The sequence below is a fragment of the Hemitrygon akajei genome, chromosome 15, assembly GCF_048418815.1.
Source record: "Hemitrygon akajei chromosome 15, sHemAka1.3, whole genome shotgun sequence".
Classification (NCBI taxonomy): Eukaryota; Metazoa; Chordata; class Chondrichthyes; order Myliobatiformes; family Dasyatidae; genus Hemitrygon; species Hemitrygon akajei.
The window spans coordinates 88,248,496-88,275,697 of record NC_133138.1 but is presented as its reverse complement, the minus strand read 5'-3'; the positions used below and the strand labels follow the sequence as shown (position 1 = coordinate 88,275,697).

At 42.5% G+C, this 27,202-nt stretch overlaps 1 protein-coding gene across 1 annotated transcript in view; it reads right to left on the bottom strand.

Annotated features, from left to right (window-relative positions):
* The window catches only part of LOC140739621 (serine/threonine-protein kinase 32A-like), a 583,208-nt gene that overhangs the window by 59,332 nt on the left and 496,674 nt on the right, over window positions 1-27,202 (bottom strand). Inside the window, exons 7-10 of the mRNA XM_073068020.1 lie at window positions 24,182-24,285; window positions 18,630-18,746; window positions 13,867-13,992; window positions 11,253-11,381 (exon numbers count right to left, since the gene is read on the bottom strand). Of these exons, the coding sequence (XP_072924121.1) occupies window positions 11,253-11,381; window positions 13,867-13,992; window positions 18,630-18,746; window positions 24,182-24,285 (476 nt within the window). The remainder of the gene's footprint in view (window positions 1-11,252; window positions 11,382-13,866; window positions 13,993-18,629; window positions 18,747-24,181; window positions 24,286-27,202) is intronic.

Sequence of the window (27,202 nt, the reverse complement as noted above, 5' to 3'; positions counted from 1 at the left end):
ATAGCACTCTATTTTTTAAGCTGTCCAGGAGTCTCTCAAAAGACCCTGTCATTTCTACCTCCACCATCATCGCTGGCAGCCCATTACACACACTAATCACTCTCTGCGTAAAAAACTTACCCCTGATATCTCCTCTGTACCTATTTCCAAGCATCTTAAAACTGTGCCCTCTTGTGCTAGCCATTTCAGCCCTGGGGAAAAGCCTCCGACTATCCACATGATCAATGCCTCTCATCATCTTATACACCTCTATCAGGTCACCTCTCAACCTCTGTCACTCCAAGGAAAAATGGCCAAATTCACTCAACCTATTCTCATAAGGCATGCTCCACAAACCAGGCAACATCCTTGTAAATCTTCTCTTTACCCTTTCTATGGCTTTCACATTCTTCCTATAGTGAGGCAACCAGAACTGAGCACAGTACTCCAAGTGGGGTCTGACCAGGGTCCTATATAGCTGCAACATTACCTCTTCGCTCCTAAACTCAATCCCATGATTGATGAAGGCCAATGCACGGTATGCTTTCTTAACCACAGTGTCAACCTGCGCAGCAGCTTTGAGTGTCCTATGGACTCGGACCTCAAGATCCCTCTGATCCCCCACACTGCCTACATTCTGTCATCACATCCGACCTACCAAAATGAACCACCTCAAACTTATCTGGGTTGAACTCCATCTGCCACTTCTCAGCCCAGTTTTGCATCCTATCAATGTCCCACTATAACCTCTGACAGCCTTCCACACTGTCCACAACACCTCCAACTCTGTGTCATCAGCAGACTTACCAACCTATCCCTCCACCTCTTCATCCAGGTCAATTATAAAAATCACAAAGCGTAGGGTCCCAGAACAGATCCCTGAGGCACTCCACTGGTGACCAACCTCCATGCAGAATATGATCCATCTACAACCTCTCTTTGCCTTCTGTGGGCAAGCCAGTTCTGGATCCACAAAGCAATGTCCCCTGGGATCCCATGCCTCCTTACTTTCTCAATAAGCCTTGCATGGGGTACCTTGTCAAATGCTTTGCTGAAATCCATATACACTACATCTATGGCTCTACCTTCATCAATATGTTTAGTCACGTACTCAAAAAAATCAATCAGGCTCATAAGGCACAACCTGCCTTTCACAAAACCATGCTAACTATTCCTAATCATACAATGCATCTCCAAATGTTCATAAATCCTGCATCTCAGGATCTTCTTCATCAACTTACCAACCACTGAAGCAAGACTCATGGATTTATAATTTCTTGGGCTATCTCTACTCCCTTTCTTGAATAATGGAACAACATCCACAAACCCTCCACTCTTCCAGAACCTCTTCCATTGATGGTGCAAAGATCATCGCCAGAGACTCAGCGATCTCCTCCCTTGCCTCCCACATTAGCCTGGGGTACATCTCGTCTGGTCCCGGTGACCTATGCAGCTTGATGCTTTCCAAAAGCTCCTGCACATCCTCTTTCTTAATATCTACATGCTCAAGCTTTTCAGTCCGCTGTAAATCATCCCTACAATCGCCAAGATCCTTTTCCGTAGTGAATACTGAAGAAAGGTACTCATTAAGTATCTCTGCAATCTCCTCTGGCTCCATACACACTTTTCCACTGTCACACTTGATTGGTCCTATTCTCTCATGTCTTATCCTCTTGCTCTTCACATACTTGTAGAATGCCTTGGGGTTTTCCTTAATTCTGTATGCCAAGGCCTTCTCATGGCCCCTTCTGGCTCTCCTAATTTCATTCTTAAGCTCCTTCCTGCTAGCCTTATAATCTTCTAGCTCTCTATCATTACCTAGCTTTTTGAACCTTTTGTAAGCTCTTCTTTTCTTCTTGACTGGACTTACAACAGCCTATGTACACCACGGTTCCTGCAGGCTACCATCCTTCCCCCGTCTCATTGGAATGTATCTATGCAGAACGCCACGCAAATATCCCCTGAAAATTTGCCACATTTTTTCGTACATATCCCTGAGAACATCTGTTTCCAATTTACGCTTTCAAGTTCTTGCCTGATAGCCTCATATTTCCCCTTACTCCAATTAAATGCTTTCCTAACTTGTCTTTTCCTATCTCTCTCCAATGCTATTGTAAAGGAGATAGAATTGTGATCACTATTTCCAAAATGCTCTCCCACTGAGAGATCTGACACCTGACCAAGTTCATTTCCCAATACCAGATCAAGTACAGCCTCTCCTCTTGCAGGCTTATTGTGTCAGGAAACCTTCTTGAACACACCTAACAAACTCCACCCCATCTAAACCCCTTGCTCTAGGGACATGCCAATTGATATTTGGGAAATTAAAATCTCCCACCACAACAACCCTGTTATTATTACTCCTTTCCAGAATATATCTCCCTATCTGCTCCTCGATGTCCTTGTTACTATTGGGTGGTCTATAAAAAACCCAGTAGAGTTATTGACCCCCTCCTGTTGCTAACTTCCACCCACAGAGACTCTGTAGACAATCCCTCCATGTCTTCCTCCTTTTCTACAGCTGTGACACGATCTCTGATCAAGTGCCACGTTCCCACCTCTCTTTCCTCCCTCTCTGTCCTTTATGAAACATCTAAAGCCTGGCACTCGAAGCAACCATTCCTGCCCCAGAGCCATCCAAGTCTCTGTAATGGCCACAACATCATAGCTCCAAGTACTGATCCACGCTCTAAACTCATCCACTTTGTTCATAATACTCCTTGCATTAAAATAGACACATCTCAAACCATCAGTCTGAGCGTGTCCCTTCTCTATCACCTGCCTATTTTCCCTCTCGCACTGTCTCCAAGCTTTCTCTATTTGTGAACAAACCTCTTCCTCCATCTATTCAGTTCTGTTCCCACCCCCCAGCAATCCTAGTCTAAACTCTCCCCAATAGCTTTAGCAAACCTCCCTGCCGGGATATTGGTCTCCCTGGGATTCAAGTGCAACCTGTCCTTTTTGTACAGGTCACTCCTGCCCCAAAAGAGGTCACAGTGGTCCAGAAATCTGAATCCCTGCCCCCTGCTCCAATCCCTCAGCCATGCATTTATCTTCCACCTTACTCTATTTCTATACTCACTGTCATGTGGCCCAGGCAGTAATCCCGAGATTACTACCTTTGTGGTTCTGCTTCTCAACTTCCTTCCTAACTCCTTGTAGTCTGTTTCCAGGACTTCCTCCCTTTTCCTGCCTACGTTATTGGTACCAATATGTACCACGACCTCTGGCTGTTCTCCCTCCCACTGCAGGATACCTTGGATGCAATCTGAAACATCCTGGACTCTGGCACCTGGGAAGCAAACTACCATCTGATTTTCTTTGCTGCGTCCACAGAATCGCCTGTCTGACCCCCTAATTATAGAGTCCCCTATCACTACTGCCTTCCTCTTCCTTTCCCTACCCTTCTGAGCCACAGGGCTGGGCTGTGCCAGAGGCACGGCCACTGTTGCTTCCCCCAGGTAGGCTGTCCCCCCAACAGTACTCAAGCAGGAGTACTTATCGTCAAGTGGTACAGCCACAGGGGTGCTCTCTAGTCTCTGACTCCTGCCCTTCCCTCTCCTGACTGTTACCCACTTATCTGTCTCCCCAGGCCCAGTGTGATTACCTGCCTGTAGCTCCTCTCTATCATCTCCTTGTTCTCCCTGACCAGGCGAAGGTCATCGAGCTGTATTTCCAGTTCCCTAATGCAGTCCCTAAGGAGCTGGAGCTCAATGAATTTCGTGCAGATGTGGCCATCCGGGAGACTGGGAGTCTCTCAGCCCTCCCACATCTGACATCGAGCACAGGTAACCGGCCTGCTCAGGCAGCCTACCTCACCTCGAACTGCTATTATCAAAGCTCCGTTGAGCCAAAGCCTTTCTACTCTGTCGCACGTTCTATAAGGCTGTCTCCTTTTAAACTCCTCTTGCTGGTCTCACTGATGGAGTTGTCAGGGGTTGTTGGGGCAGCTCGACTCAATGGGCCAGAAGGACGTACTCTGCACTGTATCACTAACTAGACAGATGCATAGATAGATGGATAGTAGTACCAGAATACTTTCTGCAGGGGAACAATTGAGAGCATCCTGACTGGCTGTAGCACTGGCTGGTATGGGAACTGTACCTCCCTTAATCGCAGGACTCTGCAGAGAGTGGTGTGGACAGTAAGACGTGAACTTCCTACTATTCAGGATATTTATAGAGACAGGTGCGTAAAATGGGCCTGAAGGATCACTGGGGACCTGAGTTAACCCAACCACAAACTGTTCCAGCTGCAGTCATCCGGGAAATGGTACCACGGCATAAAAGCCAGAACCAACAGGCTCTGGGAGAGCTTCTTCCACCAGGCCATCAGACTGATTAATTTATACCGATAAAATTGTATTTCTATGCTATAATGACTGTCCTGTTGTACTTACTAATTATTACAAGTTACTATAAATTGCACATTGCACATTTACTTGGAGATGTAATGTAAAGATTTTTACTCCTCATGTATATGAGGGCTGTAAGAAATAAAGTCAATTCATTTCAAAAACATTGTAAACGCTGGTGGGAGTTGTGTACAGGCCACCTAACAGTAGTAGTGAGGTTGGGGATGGCATTAAACAGGAAATTAGAAATGCATGCAATAAAGGAACAGTAGTTATAATGGGTGACTTCAATCTACATATAGATCGGGTGAACCAAATTGGTAAGGGTGCTGAGGAAGAGGATTTCTTGGAATGTATGTGGGATGGTTTTCTGAACCAACATGTCTAGGAACCAACTAGAGAGCAGGCCATTCTAGATTGGGTATTAAGCAATGAGGAAGGGTTAGTTAGCAATCTTGTCATGCGAGGCCCCTTGAGTAAGAGTGACCGTAATATGGTGGAATTCTTCATTAAGATGGAGAGTGACATAGTTAATTCAGAAACAAAGGTTCTGAACTTAAAGAAGGGTAACTTTGAAGGTATGAGGCGTGAATTAGGTAAGATAGACTGGCAAATGATACTTAAAGGGTTGACGGTGGATATGCAATGGCAAGCATTTAAAGATCGCATGGATGAACTACAACAATTGTTCATCCCAGTTTGGCAAAAGAATAAACCAGGGAAGGTAGTGCACCCGTGGCTGACAAGGGAAATTAGGGATAGTATCAAGTCCAAAGAAGAAACATATAAATTAGCAAAAAAAAGCGGCACCTGAGGACTGGGAGAAATTCAGAGACCAGCAGAGGAGGACAAAGGGCTTAATTAGGAAAGGGAAAAAAGATTATGAGAGAAAGCTGGCAGGGAACATAAAAACTGACTGTAAAAACTTTTATAGATACGTGAAAAGAAAAAGATTGGTCAAGACAAATGTAGGTCCTTTACAGTCAGAAATAGGTGAATTGATCATAGGGAACAAAGACATGGCAGACCAATTGAATAACTACTTTGGTTCTGTCTTCACTGAGGAGGACATAAATAATCTTCTGGAAATAGTAAGGGACCAAGGGTCTAGTGAGATGGAGGAACTGAGGGAAATACATGTTAGTAAGGAAGTGGTGTTAGGTAAATTGAAGGGATTAAAGGCAGATAAATCCCCAGGGCCAGATGGTCTGCATCCCAGAGTGCTTAAGGAAGTAGCCCAAGAAATAGTGGATGCATTAGTGATAATTTTTCAAAACTCCTTAGATTCTGGATTAGTTCCTGAGGATTGGAGGGTGGCTAATATAACCCCACTTTTTAAAAAAGGAGGGAGAGAGAAACCGGGGAATTATAGACCGGTTAGTCTGACATCGATGGTGGGGAAAATGCTAGAGTTGGTTATCAAAGATGTAATAACAGCACATTTGGAAAGAGGTGAATTCATCGGACAAAGTCAGCATGGATTTGTGAAAGGAAAATCATGTCTGACGAATCTTATAGAATTTTTTGAAGATGTAACTAGTAGAGTGGATAGGGGAGAGCCAGTGGATGTGGTATATTTAGATTTTCAAAAGGCTTTTGACAAGGTCCCACACAGAAGATTAGTGTGCAAACTTAAAGCACACAGTATTGGGGGTATGGTATTGATGTGGATAGAGAATTGGTTGGCAGACAGGAAGCAAAGAGTGGGAGTAAACGGGACCTTTTCAAAATGGCAGGCAGTGACTAGTGGGGTACCGCAAGACTCAGTGCTGGGACCCCAGTTGTTTACAATATATATTAATGATTTAGACGAGGGAATTAAATGCAGCATCTCCAAGTTTGCGGATGACACAAAGCTGGGCGGCGGTGTTAGCTGTGAGGAGGATGCTAAGAGGATGCACAGTGACTTGGATAGGTTAGGTGAGTGGGCAAATTCATGGCAGATGCAATTTAATGTGGATAAATGTGAGGTTATCCACTTTGGTTGCAAGAACAGGAAAACAGAGTATTATCTGAACGGTGGCCGATTAGGAAAAGGGGAGATGCAACGAGACCTGGGTGTCATTGTACACCAGTCATTGAAGGTGGGCATGCAGGTACAGCAGGCGGTGAAAAAGGCAAATGGTATGTTGGCATTCATAGCAAAAGGATTTGAGTACAGGAGCAGGGAGGTACTACTGCAGTTGTACAAGGCCTTGGTGAGACCGCACCTAGAATATTGTGTGCAGTTTTGGTCCCCTAATCTGAGGAAAGACATTCTTGCCATAGAGTGAGTACAGAGAAGGTTCACTAGATTGATTCCTGGGATGGCAGGACTTTCATATGAAGAAAGACTGGATCGACTAGGCTTATACTCACGGGAATTTAGAAGATTGAGCAGGGATCTTATTGAAACGTATAAAATTCTAAAGGGATTGGACAGGCTAGATGCAGGAAGATTGTTTCTGATGTTGGGGGAAGTCCAGAACGAGGGGTCACAGTTTAAGGATAAAGGGGAAGCCTTTTAGGACCGAGATGAGGAAAAACTTCTTCACACAGAGAGTGGTGAATCTGTGGAATTCTCTGCCACAGGAAACAGTTGAGGCCGGTTCATTGGCTATATTTAAGAGGAAGTTAGATATGGCCCTTGCGGCTAAAGGAATCAGGGGGTATGGAGAGAAAGCAGGTACAGGGTTCTGAGTTGGATGATCAGCCATGATCATACTGAATGGCGGTGCAGGCTCGAAGGGCCGAATGGCCTACTCCTGCACCTATTTTCTATGTTTCTATGTTAATTTGGAGATGATACATTCGCAATTCACTTATACAAACCTTTCCATCCATTACCCTAACAAGCGAACACAATTGTTTATCTCTACCCTGTGGAAATTAGCAGCCTTGTGTATTAACATTGTTATTTGTCTTCCGAAACATGGAGTGAGGAAATTAGGTGGGAAAGCTCAGGGGAACAGTTTGTGCTTTCTACAAAAAGGTCAGTTTTTCCACAACAAGCTGTCATGACTGAAACATGGAAACATTTCTTGGCAGAGTACAGTATAGTACTGTAGGTCTTTGTTTTGAGTAAGTGCGTGTGCGTGTTAGTAGTGCATCATATAATCATCACATTTCCCTAAAGGATCCTTTACTGTGAAATTCTAATTAACTTTCCCTTCTTCACAATACAAGATCAAAAATAACAATTCAAAATAGCAACTCTTCCTTGTTGCTTACACATCGGGCTGCTTATGGACTCATCACCCAAATTACTACTGTTGGATTGATTTGACCAGTATACATGAAGTTCAAAGTTCATCTCAATTATGTTCTGACCTCTACATCAAGGTCTTTCTTATTAATTGATTAATAATCTCTTGAACAACTTTGCTTCTTTACACGTGATGAACAGTGTATTGACCTTGTTATTATATTCTCTCTTTTTCTGGGTCTGCATTATTGTATTATTCTGTATCGGCATCACTACTCGAACACTTCTCTATATTTTCTCTGCTGTATAATCATCAAGTACCCTCGAATATTTATTATCCTTCCTTAATCATCATGGAGCGTCTCTGTAATGGCAGTAAGAACCAACCTGTTTCCCCCATTGGTGGATCCACTGCAACATGATGCTTTACTCATTCAGACACAATGCCTTGAATTTGAACTTTTTGATTATTGTACAATGTACATTACTGCAGCAGTCCTCAGGACACAACAGTGTTTTGTTCCTCAGCAAAGTTCCTAGATTGCAAATCTTGTGTATTTGATATTTAACTAATATTTGAGTAAACTTGCATATATATTAGTTGATTAAGCATTTTTGTTTATTTAAATAATTCATTATGGGCTATATGTAAAGATACATGAATTCCATAGTCATCACACTATCAACTGATAGGTGCACGCCATGCTTAAAGTAAGATGAAGTTAAATTCACATTTCAGACTCCCATGTCTTCCTTTGAATTAGTTTAATATTTTGAAGTTGCAAAACATAACAGGAAATGAACACAAACAGTGTGTAGGAGTGGATCGCAGGAACAGCTGTGACAGGAGAGCAAGCAGGTTCAGGCATTGACTCTGTGCTCCCAGGTCTGCTCAACTTGGCCCAGCTTCCAACTGTTGTTGCTCTGCAAGGGGTGTGGTGGGGGGGGGGGGGGGTGTTGTAGAGCAAGAGAAGGCACACAAAATTGCCCCATTCCCACAAAACAGAAGATGCTTGCAGCCCTACAGCAGATGGCAAATGGATCCCACTGGTCTCAAAAAGCTCATTTGCAAGGACAGTTTGCCCATTGGTAACCTGGGAGGATCTGTGCTAAACTCTGTTCCTTTCAATTACATGCAGTTGTCATTTACTGTTCTCCTGTTTCAGCTTTCTCCTTTCCTGTTATATCCACAGCTTTTCCCTCATCCCCACCTGATTTTCTTGTCAAGCCCCTGGTAATTGGATTCAAGGAGACTGTTTATATGACAATCAATTGAAATGTTTTCTTGGTGTGCAGGATTTGGACTGATGAACGAAGAGCTGATATTATTTAGTTCTGAATGAACTTGTTGAAAAGAGGTCTCTTCTAGATTAACAAAAACTTGATCAGTGTGCATCAAGATCTTTTCACTTAAGCTGTACTTCTAGGACACACTTAAGACCCTATAAGCTTGAAATTGTGATGTAATATTAAAGCAGTAACCCAATAAATACAGTGTTAGTTCACAACAATACTTCTGCTGTCACCTAGCATTTAGTTTTAATTACATGTAATTTGTTTGTTTGTAATTACAAAGAACTGCACAAAAAAGTACAGAATGGATGAGGCATTACTATATTTTAATTTTTAAAATTTTAAAAATATTATTTGATAATTAGAATTGTTATTTGCTAGTCTAAGGTAATTGTTAAAAATGTGATTTTCTGCATTGGTCTTTGTCACTACTGCACCCTAACCCCTCCACAGCTCCATCACTGTTATGTTCGTTTGTCCTCCAGTTGAGGCCGATACCTCCAGTATGGATGAGAGGGATTTGGAGGGATATGGCCCAGGTGCAGGTCAGTGGGACTAGGCAGAAAAATGGTTCGGCACAGCCAAGAAGGGCCAAAAGGCCTGTTTCTGTGCTGTAATGTTCTATGGTTCTATGATAGTGCTTATTCCAGTTGGCATTGGAATTTGATTCTATTTCAGTTAGTTACCTTCTTCAAATAAAAGAACATTTTTGAATTGCTGAGGATAGTTAACAGAGCAGCCTATTTACATATTACAGCAATGTCTGATTTGTGTGTAGTGCAGAGGTCTCCAGTTATCAGTTGAGAAAAGACATTACTAAATGATTATCATCTCTTTCACTCCCTTCCCCTTCCTTGCCATCCATCACAGGATGCTACAGATGTTACAACTATCAGGGGATGGAAGGAGGCCAACTGGGATTCTTAATCCTGCTAGCTCTCTTTGAGACAAACATAGTCAGTCCTTTATGTTAATCTAATAATTTTTCTCCTCTTCCTACCAACATGCTCCCTAACACTTTAGTAACAGTGTCAATCAGTGTCAACCCTTCTACAAAGCAAACAGCTTTGTATTCTGACTATCCAAATTTCTATGATTTTGAGTATCTCTTGTAAATTATCTGTCAACCACATATTGTATGCTCAGGAAAGAACACTTTTAAATGCTTCAGTCTACCTGTCTCTCCAAAGACGCTAATCTCCAGACCATTCTTCTGAGCTTTTCTGCACTTTCTTCACATCCTTCCCTTAGAATGATGGTCACAATATTCTGGTTTAGGCAAAGCAGCATTTCACAGTGGATTAACATAAATCCCCTGATTTGTACTCTGCCATTTAGTTTAAAAATAAAGCCCAGGATCCCACTAGCTTTCAAAAAGTCTTGTCGTCCATGCAAGACTTGATGTGCACATTGCTTGCTGGGGGCCATTGCTGACTCTGGCATCTATATTCACAATGCATGGAGATTATTGTGAATTATTTCATTTGATCTCAGAATGTGGATGTCACAGGCAATGCTGCCACTGACTGCCTACTTCTTGGTGCTCATCACACTGATGGGCCCGGAGTCACATTGAGGTCAGACTGAGCAAGGACACCAGATATTGGAAATAAAAACAGAAAGTGCAGGAAATGTTCAGCATATCATGCGGCAATTGTTCAAAGAAAAATCCTTAAAGTTTCAGGTTTGTGACTCCCCATCCTTTCTCCTCTGGTTCATGGTGCCTATTGCTGATGGCAATAGCATTTGATTCCATTGTACTAGAACACACAACATAGAACAGAAATTTACAGCACATTACAGGCCCTTCGGCCCACAATGTTGTACCGACTATGTAACCTACTCTAGAAACTGCCTAGATATTCCCTAGCGCATAGCCCTCTATTTTTCTGTATTAGTTACTTCCTGAATTTCAACTAAAGGGCTATATTTGAGTTGCTAGGAACAGCTTAGCCATTTACGATGATAGGTCTTGGACCTGAAATTATAACTGTTTCTCTTCCCACAGATGCTGTCTGATCTGACATTCAGAAGATGGTAGATTTCTTCCCCAAATAACATCAATGAATGGGTTGTGTTTTTAAAATAAACAGTGGCAGATAGTATTTGAGATTTTGTTAAATAAATTTCCAATGTAATCAATTGATTGTAAATTCCTCACTTGCCTTGGTAGGTTTTGAACTCTGTTTCAATGGTCCAGAACTTTCTGGCTGCTAGTCTAGTAACCCAACCACTACACTGCCATACTTCATGTCAAGTCAGCTGCTAACTATAGGGATGACTTTACAGGCCGATCTGTTAACATTACAGTTTATGTTAGGATATCTGAAACTAACACTTCAGCCCCATGGAAAGCACCAGTGTTAACATATAACCCACTGCACCATGTCCTTTCCAAGCCAGACCCTCAGACTCTGTAGGATACAATATGGTTTTACTGACCAGTGATGAATTGTCTTTTCTATTTTCCTTTGATTTTTTAGCCAGGCGTTTTTTCTTCTTGTGAAGGGGCTTCGACTCGAGAATCATTTCTTCAAGTTCAAATGTAGGGTCACAGTTTAGCTGTCCTTTCTGCAGACAAAGAAGAATAATTATATCAGGTAAAGTCGGACTGCGATAGAATGAGACCATTAAAGCTCATGCCTGTGTTTTACCATGGGTTTCACTTCTACTGTAAACATGTCACTTGTGCTGGAACACTTGCTACCTGATCAAAACATTATAGCAATATACAGAATTACATAGAATGGACAACAAAGAAAACGGCTAACCAACTCAACTGCCGCATGTTGGTGTTGCTGTTAAACTTTCTACCATTCCTGACTGAAACAAGTTTGCAAGATAATTAAACTTCTTCTGATTTACAGGAAGTGACTATTCAGAATCTTGGTGTGGACACAATGGTGGATATTTGCTTCTCGATCACTGAGATTGCTAGTTCGATATCTATTGAATCACCCAACTCTGCCCCTCTCAACTTATCTGCAGCTGAAACACTCAACGTAGTCTTGTCCATTCCAATGCCCCTTTACCTATTCTCTATGAACAAAGAGTATGAGATCGGTCAGGATTCTACTGCTCATGCTCACACTGAGCACTGCTGGAGCTCAAAGAAGTTAGCATTAGTAAAGACCAATACTAATTTAGTGGGACGGATGGAAGAGCATTAAATCCTTGAGAAGTGTATGAAGGGGGAGCTACAGAGATAGTGTAGATGCCTTCTCTCAAAATTCCATTGATTCAAAAATAATTCCCAGATCGAAAGTTGTCAAATGTAACCCTGCTATTTAAGAAAGAAAGTACAGAGAAAATGGGTCAGTTTGATGTCAGTGGTATAAGAAATTATTAAAATGAGGAATTCTGCAGATGCTGGAAATCCAAAGCAACACACACAAAATGCTGGAAGAACTCAGTAGGTCAGGCAGAATCTATCGAAATTTCAGGCCGAAAACCTTCTTTGTGACAGAAGGGGGTCGACAGAATAAAATGGAGGGAGGAAGGAAAGAGGAGAGCTAGAAAGTGACAGGTAAAGCCAGGTGCGCAGGAAAGATAAATGGCTGGATGGGAAGGAATTGGATAGGGAAGGAAAGTTGCCCATAGGAGAAAGGGAAGGAGAGCAGTCTCAGGGAATCTGATCAAATCGAGGTCTGAGCGGACAACTATTATTATTTCCTTTTCATAAATCTACTTATCATTATTTTCCTTTTCATAAATCTACCTGTCATTATTTTCAAAGTGCCCTGTTACCACTTCTCATCTTTAGGCTGCTGTTCAAATACAAACTATAGTTGGAAGAAGTTTTATGATCCATTTAGCATTGATGCATCCCATAGACATCACAATTTTCCATTTTCTAAGCTATGTAAAACTAGAATGAATCCCAAGAGGAAGTGCGGAACTAACTTTGACGTACCAACTCAGCTGTCCTGATGGGTAAAAGTGCAGCCTTTAAGTCAAAGACCATAACATCCCAGCAGAAGTTGTCAGTCCATGCTGGGTAACAAACTTATAGCCTGATTTTTGCAATGCTTTACCCAAGCAAGTGCATAGAGTATGTGGCTAAAGTCACAACGACCAGAATGTCCAAGTTCTCAGCCTACGTTGAGTTAGAATTAGGGTGGAATTGGGCACCATAACTGTTCCATCAAATGAGAAGGAAATGTGGGAGTATTACTGCTTATGGTCTCTTATCTAAGTTCCCAATTTAGGAGTTTCTTGTGATCAAAGGACTTGGCTTGTATTGGACAAATTTTTTGCTGAGTACCAAAAGCATCAAAGATAATTATTGAAAAATGTAACAGAAAGATAGCAGGAGGTTACCAACCATCTGTTCAGGAAAATGATATGGCACAGCATATGAAATAGTCCTTCCACCCATGATGTTGAGCTAAACTGTTTAAATTAGTAATTAAACACCCAACTAAACTAATCTCTTCTGCCTGCACAATCACAAATTCCCTCCATTATCTGCAAGTTCATGTATCTACCCTAGAGCCCGTTAAACGCTTCTATCACATTTGCCTCCTGGCAGTGCACTCCAGGCACTGACCACTTTGTGTAAAAACTTATTCGCACATCTCCATTCAACTGAACCACGCCTCACCTTAATAACCACATATAAAATAGCAAGTGTGCACAACTTTATTTTTGGGTTCAAGTCCTGTTCTTTAGCCTGTAGACTCATAACTTCAGTCAAGTACAGATAGAATGAATTTCAGTAGATGCCATTCTTTCAGTTAAATGGAAGCTCCACAACAAAACTTCAAGGACAGTATCTGTGTGTCGTTGGTGGCTTCTTTAACTCGCTCAAGCAAAACTACAAAATTACTTTGCCATTTTGGGGATTTCATGATATATCAATAATGTTCATGTAGAAGTGGCTGATTAAGACCAGTTTTATATTTTGGGAAGTGACACACAAGTTTGTTCTTTCTGACAGATGAATTTTGTATCAATTAAAGACCGAAAAAGATAAATAGATAGGGATCAAACAACATGGCTGTCAGCTCTTGTGATACACAGGAAAGTGCCAAAGGACTCTGTGGACAACGCTTACATTAGGAATGAATCCTGCTGTGAGCTTCTTCTCCAGGACAGCATCCCATTCTACATCTGCCAGATAAGGAGACTGCTGCATATTGGCCAGGCTGGAAAAGCGTTGGGTCGAACTGACTGCAATCAACTGAAATATAATCAACAGAAATTATTAATAATAAGAAGAAAATCCATCTGAGACCATTGGGTATCCAATTCCAACTTGCCTCCTTCACTCGCCATTTTTTCAGAATTTGTAATCTGCACATGGCATAGAGAACCTCACAGTGAGGTCCTTTTTCACTCCCTCTATTTCTGTCTCCTTTCCCATCCCCCTCAATCCAAATCCAGCTCCCATAACTCATTTTTGTACATTATTCACATATTTCACCCACTAGCTCTCCCTCCACGATTAACCCCCCCCCCCATCTGCTTTTGGTTCCATCTGACCTTCATCACTCCTCTAATGGTTCTATTATCACCTTTGTTACTTATCAGATTCCACGATAGGTAACCTTTGTGTTCCTGCTTATCACACTCCAGTAACTGTCTCCTCCTTCATCTTCCCATCCCCCAACCTCACTTCATCTGTCATCCACCTGACTGTCCCTCCCTCTCCCATAACTGGCTCCATCTGCCTGTCATTCTTCAGCCGTCCTCAGATCACCAATCACCTACTGGCCTCTGTCTCATCACTCCCCACCTCCTCTTTATACGCCATCTCCCTTCTCCTCTCTCAGGGTAAAGATCTAAAACATCAACAAATCCTTTCCCTTACACATGTTGCTCAACCCACTGAGTTCTTCCAGCAGACTCCAGATTCCAGCATCTGCATGTCTCCTGTGTCAACTGTTACTTACAAATGCACACTTTTCCTTACAAACATCCACTCTGGATGAGAGTGGTTGCTCCACTTAGCTCTTGTTGAGTGAGCAATATGGTTATTTGATGATGAGCATGGAACGTGTGATCTCGAGGGTCTGTTTCTATGCTGTGTGACTTTTTGACTACACAACAACAGTGGCACATAGCTATCAGATCAGATACTGACATTGACAATAGGCCAGACAGGGTGATATTCACACTGGATGGCAGCCCACAGAGGATGGCTGAGGAGCAAGTACAATGAAGTGCAAACCCCTCTGTTGTTTCCACCTATCACCTCCCTGCCTTTGTCAGTAATTCCACCCTTCTCTCCCCATCTATTTCCAAATGCCCATCAACCCCTTCTCACCTGGATCTGCCTATCAGCTGTCAGCTCCTGTCTAACACCTCCACTCACCTCTTTATACTGGCGGTTTCATCTTTATACTCTCACCCCTGATGCAGGGTCCCAACCAGAAATGGCAATCACCCTTTTGTACTGTGATTGATGTTGTGATGGTCAGTGAAAGAATGAAGGCCAGGTGTAGGGTTGCTGTAGCTCCCTGGAATGCACATAGAAAACTCCAAAAAACCAAGGCTTCTCCACACTTTTTATTAATGTGGCATGTCTAAATATCTATCTACCACTAAAAATGAAGTGTGGAGATTATAAACTCAGGAGATTCTGCAGATGCTGGAAATCCAGAATAACACATACAAACAACACACACAAAATGCTGGTGGAACACAGCATTTTGAGTGTGTTGTTTGAATTTCCAGCATCTGCAGATTTCCTCATGTTTGCTCTTTAATAACACATACAATACTGAAGGAACTCAGAAGATCAGGCCGCATCTATGGAGAGGAATAAACAGTCAAAATTTTGGGCCGTGACCCTTCTTCAGGACTAGTGTGGAGATTTATTCTTCAGCTGGTTATTTTATTTTTACTTTTTCCTTGTTTATATCTCATTTTATCTCTTAATTCACCATTATGTTCTCTTTATCCCTCTCCAGTGCCTGGTTTTGTATTTCCACACATATATATATCTATAATTGTTGCTAACCTGTTTGATATATCTGCATTTATATTACTGTATCGTGTAGTTACTAATAAACACTATTAGTTAATAGCAATACCAGGCTCCCCCAATGTATTTTCCATTTCTGCTGGTTCTTTAACCTGTCACAGGGTACGTGACACCAATCAAAAATCTCAACCCTGGGTCCAGTCCTATCCTTCAACATAATTAAATTGAAACTAATGGCATTGTGATCCCTGGACCCGAAGTGCTCCCCAACACATACCTCCGTCACCTGACCTATCTCATTCCCTAACGGGAGATCCAACACTGCCCCTATGTATTGTTGCAAAAAACTATCCTGCACACATTTTACAAACTCCAAACCATCCAACCCTTTTACAGTATGGGCTTCCCAGTCTATGTGTGGAAAATTAAAATCTCCCACAATCACAACCCTGTGCTTACTTAAATATCTGCTATCTCCATGCAAATTTGCTCCTCCAATTCTCATTCCCCATTAGGTGGTCTATAATACACCCCTATTAGTGTTACTACACCTTTCCCATTCCTCAATTCCACCCAAACAGCCTCTCTAGATGAGCCCTCTAATCTATCCTGCCAGAGCACTGCTGTAATATTTTGTCTGACAAGCAATGCAACACCTCCCTCTCTTGTCCCTCCGATTCTATCACACCTGAAGGAACAAAATCCAGGAATATTTAGTTGCCAATCACACCCCTCCTGCAACCATGTTTCAATAACAGCTACAACATCATATTTCCAGGTATCAATCCATGCTCTAAGCTCATCCACCTTTCTTACAATGCTCCGAGCATTAAAATAAATGCATTAAAGAAATTCTCCACCTCTTCCTCTCTGTTTATCTCTGAGGGTGCAAACAACTTTACTATCTTCTTTTTCTCCCTTCTCCCATACATCTGTTCCTACACTCTGGTTCCCTTCCCCCCTCATATATAGTTTAAATCTACTGGAGCCTCTCTAGCAAATCTACCTGCAAGAATATTTGTCCCCCTTCAGTTCAGATGTAAACCATCCTGCCGGAACAGGTCCCACCTTCCCTGGAAAACTGCCCAATTATTTGCAAGTCTGAAGCCCTCCATCCTGCACCATGTCTTCAGTCATGTGTTGATCTGCACTATCTTACTATTTCTAAACCCACCTGCACGTGGCACTGGTAGCAATCCTGAGATTGCTATCCTGGAGGTCCTGTCCTTTAACTTGGCGCCTAACTCCCTAAACTCACTTTTCAGGACCTCCTCACTCTTTCTACCCACGTCATTGGTCCCTACAAGGACTACGACATTCAGCTGCTCACCCTCCCTCTTGAGAATATTGAGAACTCGATCTGAGTTATCAAGGACCCTTGCACCAGGGAAGCAACAGACCATCCGGGATTCCCGATTTCTTCCACAGAACCTCTTATCTATCCCCTTAACTATTGAATCCCCTATCACTACTGCTCTCCTCTTTTCCCTCCTTCCCTTCTGAGCTGAGGGTCCAGTCTCGGTGCCAGAGACACAACCACTGCAACTTGTCCCTGGTAGGTCGTCCCCACCAACAGTATCCAAAATGGTATACTTATTATTGATGGGAATGGCTACAGGGGTGCTCTGCCCATTCTGTCTAAACCCTTTCCCTCTCCTGACAGTCACCCAGCTACCTGTCTCCTGACTCTTAGGGGTGACTATCTCCCTGTAACTCCTGTTTATTTCTGCCTCTGCCTCCCGAATGATCCGAAGTTCATCCAGCTCCAGCTCCAGTTCCCTAACACGGTTTGTCAGGAGCTGCAGCTGGATGCATCTTTTGCAGGTGTGGTCATCAGGGACAATTGTGCTTTCCCTGACTTCCCACATACTGCAAACAGAGCACTCAACTGCCCTAACTGCTGCCTCCATTACCTACCCCCAAAGTAATCAAATTAATTAAAGGAACTTACCCGGCCTTACCTCACTTAGTGTGAAGCTCGTCCTCAGCCTCTGCTCGCCAAAGCCTTCCTACTCTGTCTCCCTCTACTAGTTCACCCACTCCGTTAATCTGCTCGCTTTTTAAATTCTCCCGCTGCCGCATGGGCCGACCTTCACGCACTTGCGCAGTCGTGCCCCATTCAAACCTTGCCTCTGTCTGTTCTTGCCGAAGCCTGTTGAGCCAAAGCTATCCCACTCTGCCTCAGTCCACTCTGATGATGGCCGCTACGACAATGGCCACTGTATATGGTGGTCTTTTTTTCAACCTTTGGTGCGCTACGTCATGCGCCTGTGCAGTCTAGTCTCTTTTCCCCTATCAGTTAAAAAAAAGGCTTCTTTCCGAGATGCCTTTACTTCTTCACTCTCCGCCTCTTGTTTCAATTTAAAAGACCGTTGAAAAATTCCTCTCCTTTTTAAACCTTTGGCACGCTACTGCATGCGCTTGCGCAGTCTAGCCTCTCTTCCCCAATCAGTTAAAAAATACGGCTTCTCTCTGAGACGCCTTTATTTCTTCACTCTCCGCCTCTTGCTTCGATTAAAAAGACCGTTGAAAAATTCCTCTCCTTTTTAAACCTTTCTCATCTCATCTACAACTTTCAGACTCCTGAGTTTATACTTGCAAAGCCCCCAGGGTTTCAGGAATTGAAACAAATCTGTTGAATGCTGCTTCAAATGGAAAATTATGCAAGCAGTAAGAACTAATAATTTTGAATATTTGTAGGAGATAAAAATGTTGGTAATGGTTGATGGTCAAAATTATACCCTGACGTACTAAGGAGTCTATACTTTCCAAATACCGTGGAAAGATGCCACTCACCAGGATTGAGCAATAAAGTGGGAGCATGGCAGAGCAGGGCAATTGAGCAAGTAGGAGGTTATCTTGAAAATATATCCAATCAGATGTCTCCTTACCTTCTGAAGCAATGACACCAATCCAGTGGACCAGGAAGAAGGATATTTTATGCTGACAGATTTGAACATATGAAGGGCTTCATTAACAGAGGTGCTGGAACGGATTTCATATGGTCTCTGTGAAGAGACATAAACATATGTAGTATTAAGTATCAGAGGTAAATATCTATTAAAACTTTATTTTCATCGCTTCGTTGTCTTTATTATAAACAAAAGTCATTATATTTTAAACATCTCAATTGTATAATCAAGCTGAGAAAAATAAAGGGAAAATACTGATAGTGGAATTACATAAAGGGATTATCATTTAGCTGTAATAGCAAAGGCTTCACTACTTTTGTCAAATTAATATGGCCAAATGAGTTAATGTAACATGGGATTAGTTTAATTAACCATTCACACTTGGGTTTGATTCCACATCGGGGCCTATCAGGATTTAACTGCACAGCAGGAGATCATGGAGGGAGTTAGTTTCTTGTGGACTTTACAGGCCAGTTTTAAAAACTAAGTGGGGCCTGTCTGGATGTCTGCAGAGCAGGAGATTGCTTGGGTAACTAGAAACTTAGCAAGGGCCAATAAAAAGAAGCAGGGTGTAAACAGAGTGGCCATTGTGGGAATGGGCAAAGTTAGAGTGGTCAGACTTAGCTCAAAAGGCTTGGGGAAGAACAGTTGTGGGCTAAAACTTATGTTTGAGATTTTAGAGGTATAACAAATGTAGGATGGATTGTAGTTCAGGCAGTAGAATGCTCTTCCTGTGAGATGTGGAACTTCAGGGTACCTGAAGATCTTGATGACTGCATCTGCAGGAGGTGTATTCAATTGTAGCTCCTGAGTAACAAGCTCAAGGCACTGGAGCTGGAGTTGGATGTGCTCAGGACCATTGAGGAAACTGAAAAACTCACAGATGAGACTTTTACTGAGGTGGTCACACCTAGAGTGTAGGTTTGAGATTGTAGTTGGGTGACCACCAGGAAAGGTAAGGGAAATAAGCAGTCAGTGCAGGGTTCCCCTGTGACCATTGCCCTCAGCAACATTACCCTCATCCATGTCCCTGTGGATACTGCTGGTGGGGGCTGACCTATCAGGGCACAGCAGCACAGTGGTCATTGCTGAGGTTCAGAACAGAAGGGTAAAGCAAGGCAGAGCGAAAGTGATGGGAAACTCGATAGTTATGGGGGTGGTTAAGAGATTCTGTGTCTGCAAAAAAGAATCAAGGATGTTATGTTTCCTCCTACATGCTAGTGCTCAGGATGTCTCAGAGTGGCTGCAATAGATTCTCAGGACGGAGACACCAATGACATGGGTAGAAAGGGGGAAGAGGTCCTGCACAGTGAGTGTATGGAAGAAGCTGAAGAGCAGGACTTCCAAGGTAGTGATCTCTGGATTACTCCCAGTACCACTTGCTTGTCAGGGCAGTAATAGGATGACAGTACAGATGAATGAGTGGCTGAGAAAGTGGTGCAGGGGCAGGGTTTAAAAATTTCTGGATAATTGGGATCTTTTCTGGGGAAGGTTTGACCTGTACAAATCGGATAGGTTCCACTTGAACCCAGGGGGACCAACATCATTGCAGGCAGGAATGTTAGAGATATTGGGAAGGGTTTAAACTAATTTGGCAGGGGGATGGGAACCAGAGTGAAAAAGCTGAGGTTGGGGTAGTTGGTGTACAAGTCGATGCATTGTGAGGAAGGACAGGCGGATGATAGAGCAAAATTACTGTAAGTGGGTTCAGTTGAAGTGTAACATGGGGGCAAAATTGAAAAGGGCGACAAATTCAGGATGAAGGTGTTATATTTGAATGCACACAGTATACAGAATAAGGTAGATCATCTTGTAGTGCACTTAGAGACTGGCAGATAAAGAGATGTAGGCATCACTGAGTCGTGGCTTAAAGAAGATCATAGTTTGGAGCACATTCCAAGAATGCACATTGTATCAAAAAGACAGACAGGTAAGCAAAGGGGTTGTGATGGCTCTGTTGGTGAAAAATGAAATCAAATCCTTAGAAAGAAGTGACATAGGATTCTTGTGGGTAGAGTTCAGAAACTGCAAGGGTAAAAAAATCTAATGGGAGTTATATACATGCCTCCAAACAATAGCCAGGATGTGGGATATAAATTACAATGAGATAGAAAAGGTATGTCAAAAGGGCAATGTTATAATAATCATGGGGGATTTCAATATGCAGGTAGAATGGGAAAATCAGATTGATGCTGATCCCAAAAGAGGGAATTTGTAGAATGCCTACCATGGCTTTTTAGAGCAGCATGGGGTTGAGCCCATGAGGGGAAGTGGAATTCTGAATTGGGTGTTGTTTAACAAACCAGATTTATTGAGGAAGCTTAAGACAAAGGAACCCTTAAGAGGTATTTATCATTATATGATTGAATTCAGCCTGCAATTTGAGAAGACAAAGTTAGATGTACAATATCAGTATTACAGTGGAGTAAAGGAAATTACAAAGGCATGAGAGAGCAGCTGGAAGGGGACACTAGTAGGGATTGCAGCAGAACAGTAATGGCTGGAGTTTCTGGGGACACAGAAGGCACAGGATAGATTTATCCCAAAGATGAAAAATTATTCTAAAGGGAGGATGAAGCCACTGTGGCTGATAAGAGAAGTCAAAGACAGCATAAAAGCAAAATAGAAGGCATATAATATTATATATATATAAAACATATGTGGAAAATTAGTGGATTGGGAAGCTTTTAAAAAGAAATATAAGGCAATTAAAAAGCCACAAAGAGGGAAAAGATGAAACCTCAAGGTAAGCTATCATATTCAGCTATTCTGGCTGTCTGGTGGTGACTAGTGGTTTTTCACTGCAGTCGGTTTTGGGACCAAGCAACACACAAAAGCTGGAGGAATTCAGTAGGCCAGGTAACATCTATGGAAAGAAGTACAGTCGACTCTTGGCCCGAAATGTCAATTGTACTCTTTTCCATAGATGCTGCCTGGCCTGCTGAGTTCCTCCAGCATTTTGTGTGTGTTGCTTGGATTTCCAGTATCTGCGGATTTTCTCTTGTTCAGTATTAGGACCACTTCTTTGCACATGATCTGTCAGTGATTTGGATGACTTTGTGGCCAAATTTGCAGATGATACGAAGACAGGTGGAAAGGCAGGTAACGTTGAGGTATCAGGAGTCTGCAGAAGGACTTAAGACAGATTGAGAGATTTGGCAAAGAAATGGCAGATGGAATACAGTGTCTGGTCATGCACTTTGGTAGAAGGAAGTATAGACTGCTTTCTCAACAGAATCATCAGAATCAGAATCAGGTTTATTATCATTGGCATGTGACGTGAAATTTGTTAACAGCAGCATGCAATACATAATCTAGCAGAGAGAAAAAAAATAAAATAAAAATAATAATAAGTAAATCAATTACAGTATACATATATTGAATAGATTTTAAAAAGTGCAAAAATATATATATACTGTATATTAAAAAAGTGAGCTAGTATCCAAGGATTCAATGTCCATTTAGGAATTGGATGGCAGGGGGGAAGAAGCTGTTCCTGAATTACTTCAGGATGCCTTCAGGCTTCTGTACCTCATACCTGATGGTAACAGTGATAATAGGGCATGCTCTGGGTGCTGGAGGTCCTTAATAAAGGAAATTCAAAAATCAGAGGTGAAAATGGGCTTGGGAGTCTTTTTGCAGGATTCCCTGAAGGTTAACATGCAGGTTGAATTGGTGGTGAGGAAGACAAATGCAACATTAGCATTTACTGTATTTGGAGAGGACCAGAATATAAGAACAAGGATGTAATGCATTGATCAGGTATTTTCTTTGTTTTCTTGCAGGCATACTCAGTAAATCCAAGAACCATAATAGAAAGACTGCACCCAACAAAGTGTGCAACCAATATGAAAAGACAACAAACTTCAGAAAAATAATAATAATGATAAATAGCTAAGCAATAAATATCAAGAATATGAGAGGAAGAGTCCTTGAAAGTGAGATCATAGGCTGTGGGAACAGTTCAGTGGTGGGGAAAATGAATTTGAGTAAAGTTATCCCCATTGCTTCAAGAGCCTGATGGTTAACTGTTCCTGAACCTGGTGGTGAGGGTTTTGAGGCTCCTGTACCTTCTTCCTGATGGCATCAGCGAGAAGAGAGCATGAGCTGGATAGTGGGTGTCCCTAATGATGGAGGCTGCTTTCATATGACAGCACTCCATGTAGATGTGCTCAGTGGTTGGGAGGGCTTTATCTGTGATGGACTCGGCCATATCCACTACATTTAGTAGGATTTTCCATTCAACAGGCTTGGTCTTTCTATACAGGCTGTGACAAGGGGCCAAGGCATGTGTTGGCATTGGACAGGTCCTGGAAGAGGTTCACGAGAATAATTCAGGGAATGAAAGGTAGCATTTGATGGCTCTGGGTTTGAACTCGATGGAGTTTAGAATAGGGAAAGATCTCACTGAAACGTATTCAACACTGAATAACCTAAATAAAGTGGATGTAAATAGGATGTTTCCTATCATGGGTGAGTGTAGAACCAGAGGATACAGCCTCAAAGTAGAAGGACATGATATTAGAACAGAAGTGAGGATAAATTTCTTTAGCCAGAGGGTGGTGAATCTGTTGGATTCATTGTCATGGATGGCTGTGGAGGCCAAATAATTGAGTATATTTATCATGGAGGTTGATAGGTTCTTGATTAGTCAATGTGTCAAAGGTTGTGGAGACAAGGCAAGAGGATGGGGTTGAGAGGGATAATATATCAGTCATGATGGAATACCAGAACAGACCAAATGGGTTGAGTAGCCTAATTCTGCTTTTATGTCATAGTTTTATGGTCTTATACAGCATGGAAAGCAGACCCCTTGGCCCAAAACCCATGTTGACCATGTTGCCCAAATGAGTTAGGCCCCATTTGTCAGTTTATGGCCCATATCCCTCTAACTCTTTCCTATCTGTGTGCTTGTGTGTCCTTGCTCTACTAATTTGACAGTAAATTCCATATATGCATAGATCTCCGTGTGAAAATGTTCCCCTCCCACTCTAAACCTCTGACCTCTAGTTTTGGGCTCCCCTGCCCTGGGGATAATAGTGGCTATTCAACTTAGCTACACCCCTTATGACTTTATATCTCTATAGGGTCACCCCTATTATTCAGGGAAAAGAAATTCTATCCTAACTAGCCTCTCCTTATCATCCAAACCATCAGACCTGGCACTGTCCTTGTAAATTTTAGAGATTGCCAACATCCTTGTTTATGTAAGCTGTCCTGGTAGCTGAGTGGGTTCACTCAGAGCAGGGATGGGTAACGTGATTTGGTCCATTTGTTATCTGGCACTCGGATAACTGATGCAGGCACCAGTGGGTTTGCATAGCGTGGCAAGTCTCATAGTCACATCTTGTAATGAGTAAAGGCACTACAGTGCAACAGTTGGTATGATCTCAAACAAAGTAAGAAAACAGTGTAAGGCAAAGGGAGAGTGAAATTAGCAACAAGATGATCTGTAACCAGTGATTCATTGTGTGAACAAGGTAGGGAGTGCATTGAGTGCAGTCAATAAAAACAAAAGCAGTTCAGCATACGTGTCCTTTGAGGAGCTCATAGGCAGTGATTCCAAGAGACCACCAATCCACGGCAAAGTGATAGCCAGTACATCCATTTACAAATGGGTGGAATATTTCAGGAGCTAGGGGGAATAAAAAACAGATACAATAAATAAGATTGTTGAATGTAGTCAATACTCCACATTCAGTAGTGATTGTGGAAGCAGTGCTCCTTTCCAGATTAAAACACAGTTCTGTTTCTGAGAACTGTCTGTAAGGAGCTTGTAAATTTTCCTCTTGACTGCGTAGGTTTCCTCCAGATGTTCCGGTTTCCTCCCGCAGTCCAAAAATGTACCAGTTGGCAGGTTAATTGGTCGTTGTAAATTGTCCCATGATTAGGCTAGGGTTAAGCTGGGGGGGGATTACTTGGTGGTGTGGCTCAAAGTGATTGAAGGGCCTATTCTGCATTTTATCTCAATTAACAAATAAAAACGGTTCATAACATAAACAATTTGGAAATGTAACACTGAGTGATATTTTTAAATTAAAAACACAGGCTAACCAAGGGTAAGATGTAGTTAAACCAGAACATTTAACTCAACCATTTTGATCATGCTGCAAACCAAGTTCCCCATTGTAGGAGATACATGCAGCCTCGCAGTGGCCGGCAAATCCATCCTACTGGTCTCCCAAATGATGGTTTGGATGTGCAGACTGTATATTGTTGGAAAATCTCACTGTATGGATGTGCATGTGTGTCCCTGTAAACTATGCCGGGTTTATTCACAGTAAACTGTACATCACGAGAGGTTAAAATTCAGCCCATCCTGCCTACTCCACTATTCAGTGAGATCACAGCTGAGCTTTAAACTTAGTGAGACAAAGCATGTCGAAGTACTCTAGAACTGCTCCCCACATAAAGTAAATAAATCGACACGCCAGGTTATATTCATTATTTTTATCTTTTTAAGAACTTTCTTACTTATTTTAATTTTATGGGCATGTCACATACTTTGTAATCCTTGGAAGAACATGAACTCAGGCTGGTGACCTCTAATAAGTCCTTCTTTGCCTTCACTTGGGTCGTCCCCATTGCTGCCTGTGATGTGTCCATGGCCTGTGAGTTCATATCTGGGAGGATTTGTATATTTATCTACCATGTTCTTTTTTGAGTAGACTGTTCTAAATGAGGCTTCAGTGAAAACAGACTGTGGCAAGGTAAGTAGGTAAGTTAATTCCTTATTTCTTATTTAACTCTTGAGAGAATAAGGGGTATGTCTACAGGGCCAGAGTTCTGTTCTGGGTGTCAGGTGTGGGATTTCTGGGAGATTTCCAGCCTCCTCGATGGCACATCTGCACCAGGTGCATCAATTTGAAGCTCTTCAGAGACCATGCTAGGGAACTGGAGCTGCTTCTCAATGACGTTCGGCTTGTCAGGGAAAGACAGGAGCTACAGGGAAGTAGTCACCCCAAGGCTACAGCAGACAGATAAATGGGTGACTGTCAGGAGAGGGAAGTGAGAACATTAGATAGTGACGAGCACCCCTGTGGTCATACCCCTCCACAATTACTCCGTTTTTATATTGTGGGGGAGGGGGAATGACTTACCTGGGGGAAACAACAACAGCCATACCACTGGCACTGAGTCTGGCCCTGTGGCTCAAAAGGGTAAGGAGCTGAAGAGGATGGCAGCAGTAATAGGGGACTCTGTAGTCAGGGGGACAGACAGGTGATTCTGTGGATGCGAAACAGAAACACGGATGGCAGTTTGCCTCCCAGGTGCCAGGGTCCATGATGTTTCTGAAAAGGGAGGGTGAGCAGCCAGAGATCGTGGTACATATTGGTACCAACAACATAGGTAGAAAAATGGGGGAGGACCAGAAAACAGAATACAGGGTGTTAGGATGGAAGCTGAGAAGCAGGACCTCAAGGGTAATAATCTTGGTATTGCTGCCTGTGTCACGTGACATAGAAATAGAATGAGGTGGCAGATAAATGTGTGGCTGAAGAATTGGAGCAGAGGGCAAAGATTCAGATTTCTGGATAATTGGGACCTCTTTTGGGGCAGGTGTGACCTGTACAAAAGGGATGGGTTGTTTTTGAATCCAAAGGGGACCAATATTCTTGTGGGCAGGTTTACTAGAACTGTTGAGGGTGGTTTAAACTAATATGGCAGGGGGATGGGAACCAGTATGATAGAGCTGAGGATGAGCCACAGGTTTACAAATAGATGATGGGTGTAACATGAATGTAAGGAAGGACAAACCAATGATTGGGTACAAATGTGGACAGAGCAAAGAGGTAAATTGTACCCCAGAGACAAAATTCAAAAGGACAAAGAATGAAGGACTGAAGGTGCTGTATTTAAATGCTCATAGCAGTCAGAATAAGGTGGATGAACTTACGGTGCAATTACAGATTAGTCGGTATGATGTTGTGCGCATAACTGAATCATGGCTGAAAGGTGGTCATTGTTGGGAACAACATCAAAGGATATACTCTGTATCGAAAGGACAAGCAGGAAGGCATAGGCAGTGGTATGGCTCTGTTGGTAAGAGATGGAATTACATCTTTAGAAAGGGTAACAAAACTTAGGAATCATATATAGGCCTCCATATAGTAGCCAAGATGTGGAGTTGAGATTGCAAAGTTTGTTGGAAAAAGCATGTAATAAGGGTAATGTCACAATTCCAATGGGCAACTTCAATGTGCAAGGGGATTGGGAAAATCAGGTTTGCGTTGGATTGTAAGAGAGGGAACTTGTTGAATGTCTATGAGATGGGTTTTTGGAGCAACTTGTGCTTGAGCCTATTGGGGGAAAGGCTATCTTAGATTGGGTGTTGTGTAATAACCCAGGTCTTATTCGGGAGCTTAATGTAAAAGAACCCTTAGGAGTCAGCGATCATTATGATTGAATTCATACTGCACTTCAAGAGGGAGAAGCATAAATCACATCTATCAGTATTGCAATGGAATAAAGGGAATTGCAGAGACACAAGAGAGGAGCTTGCCCAGGTGGATTGGAGGAGGATACTGGTGGGGATGATGGCAGAGCAGAGG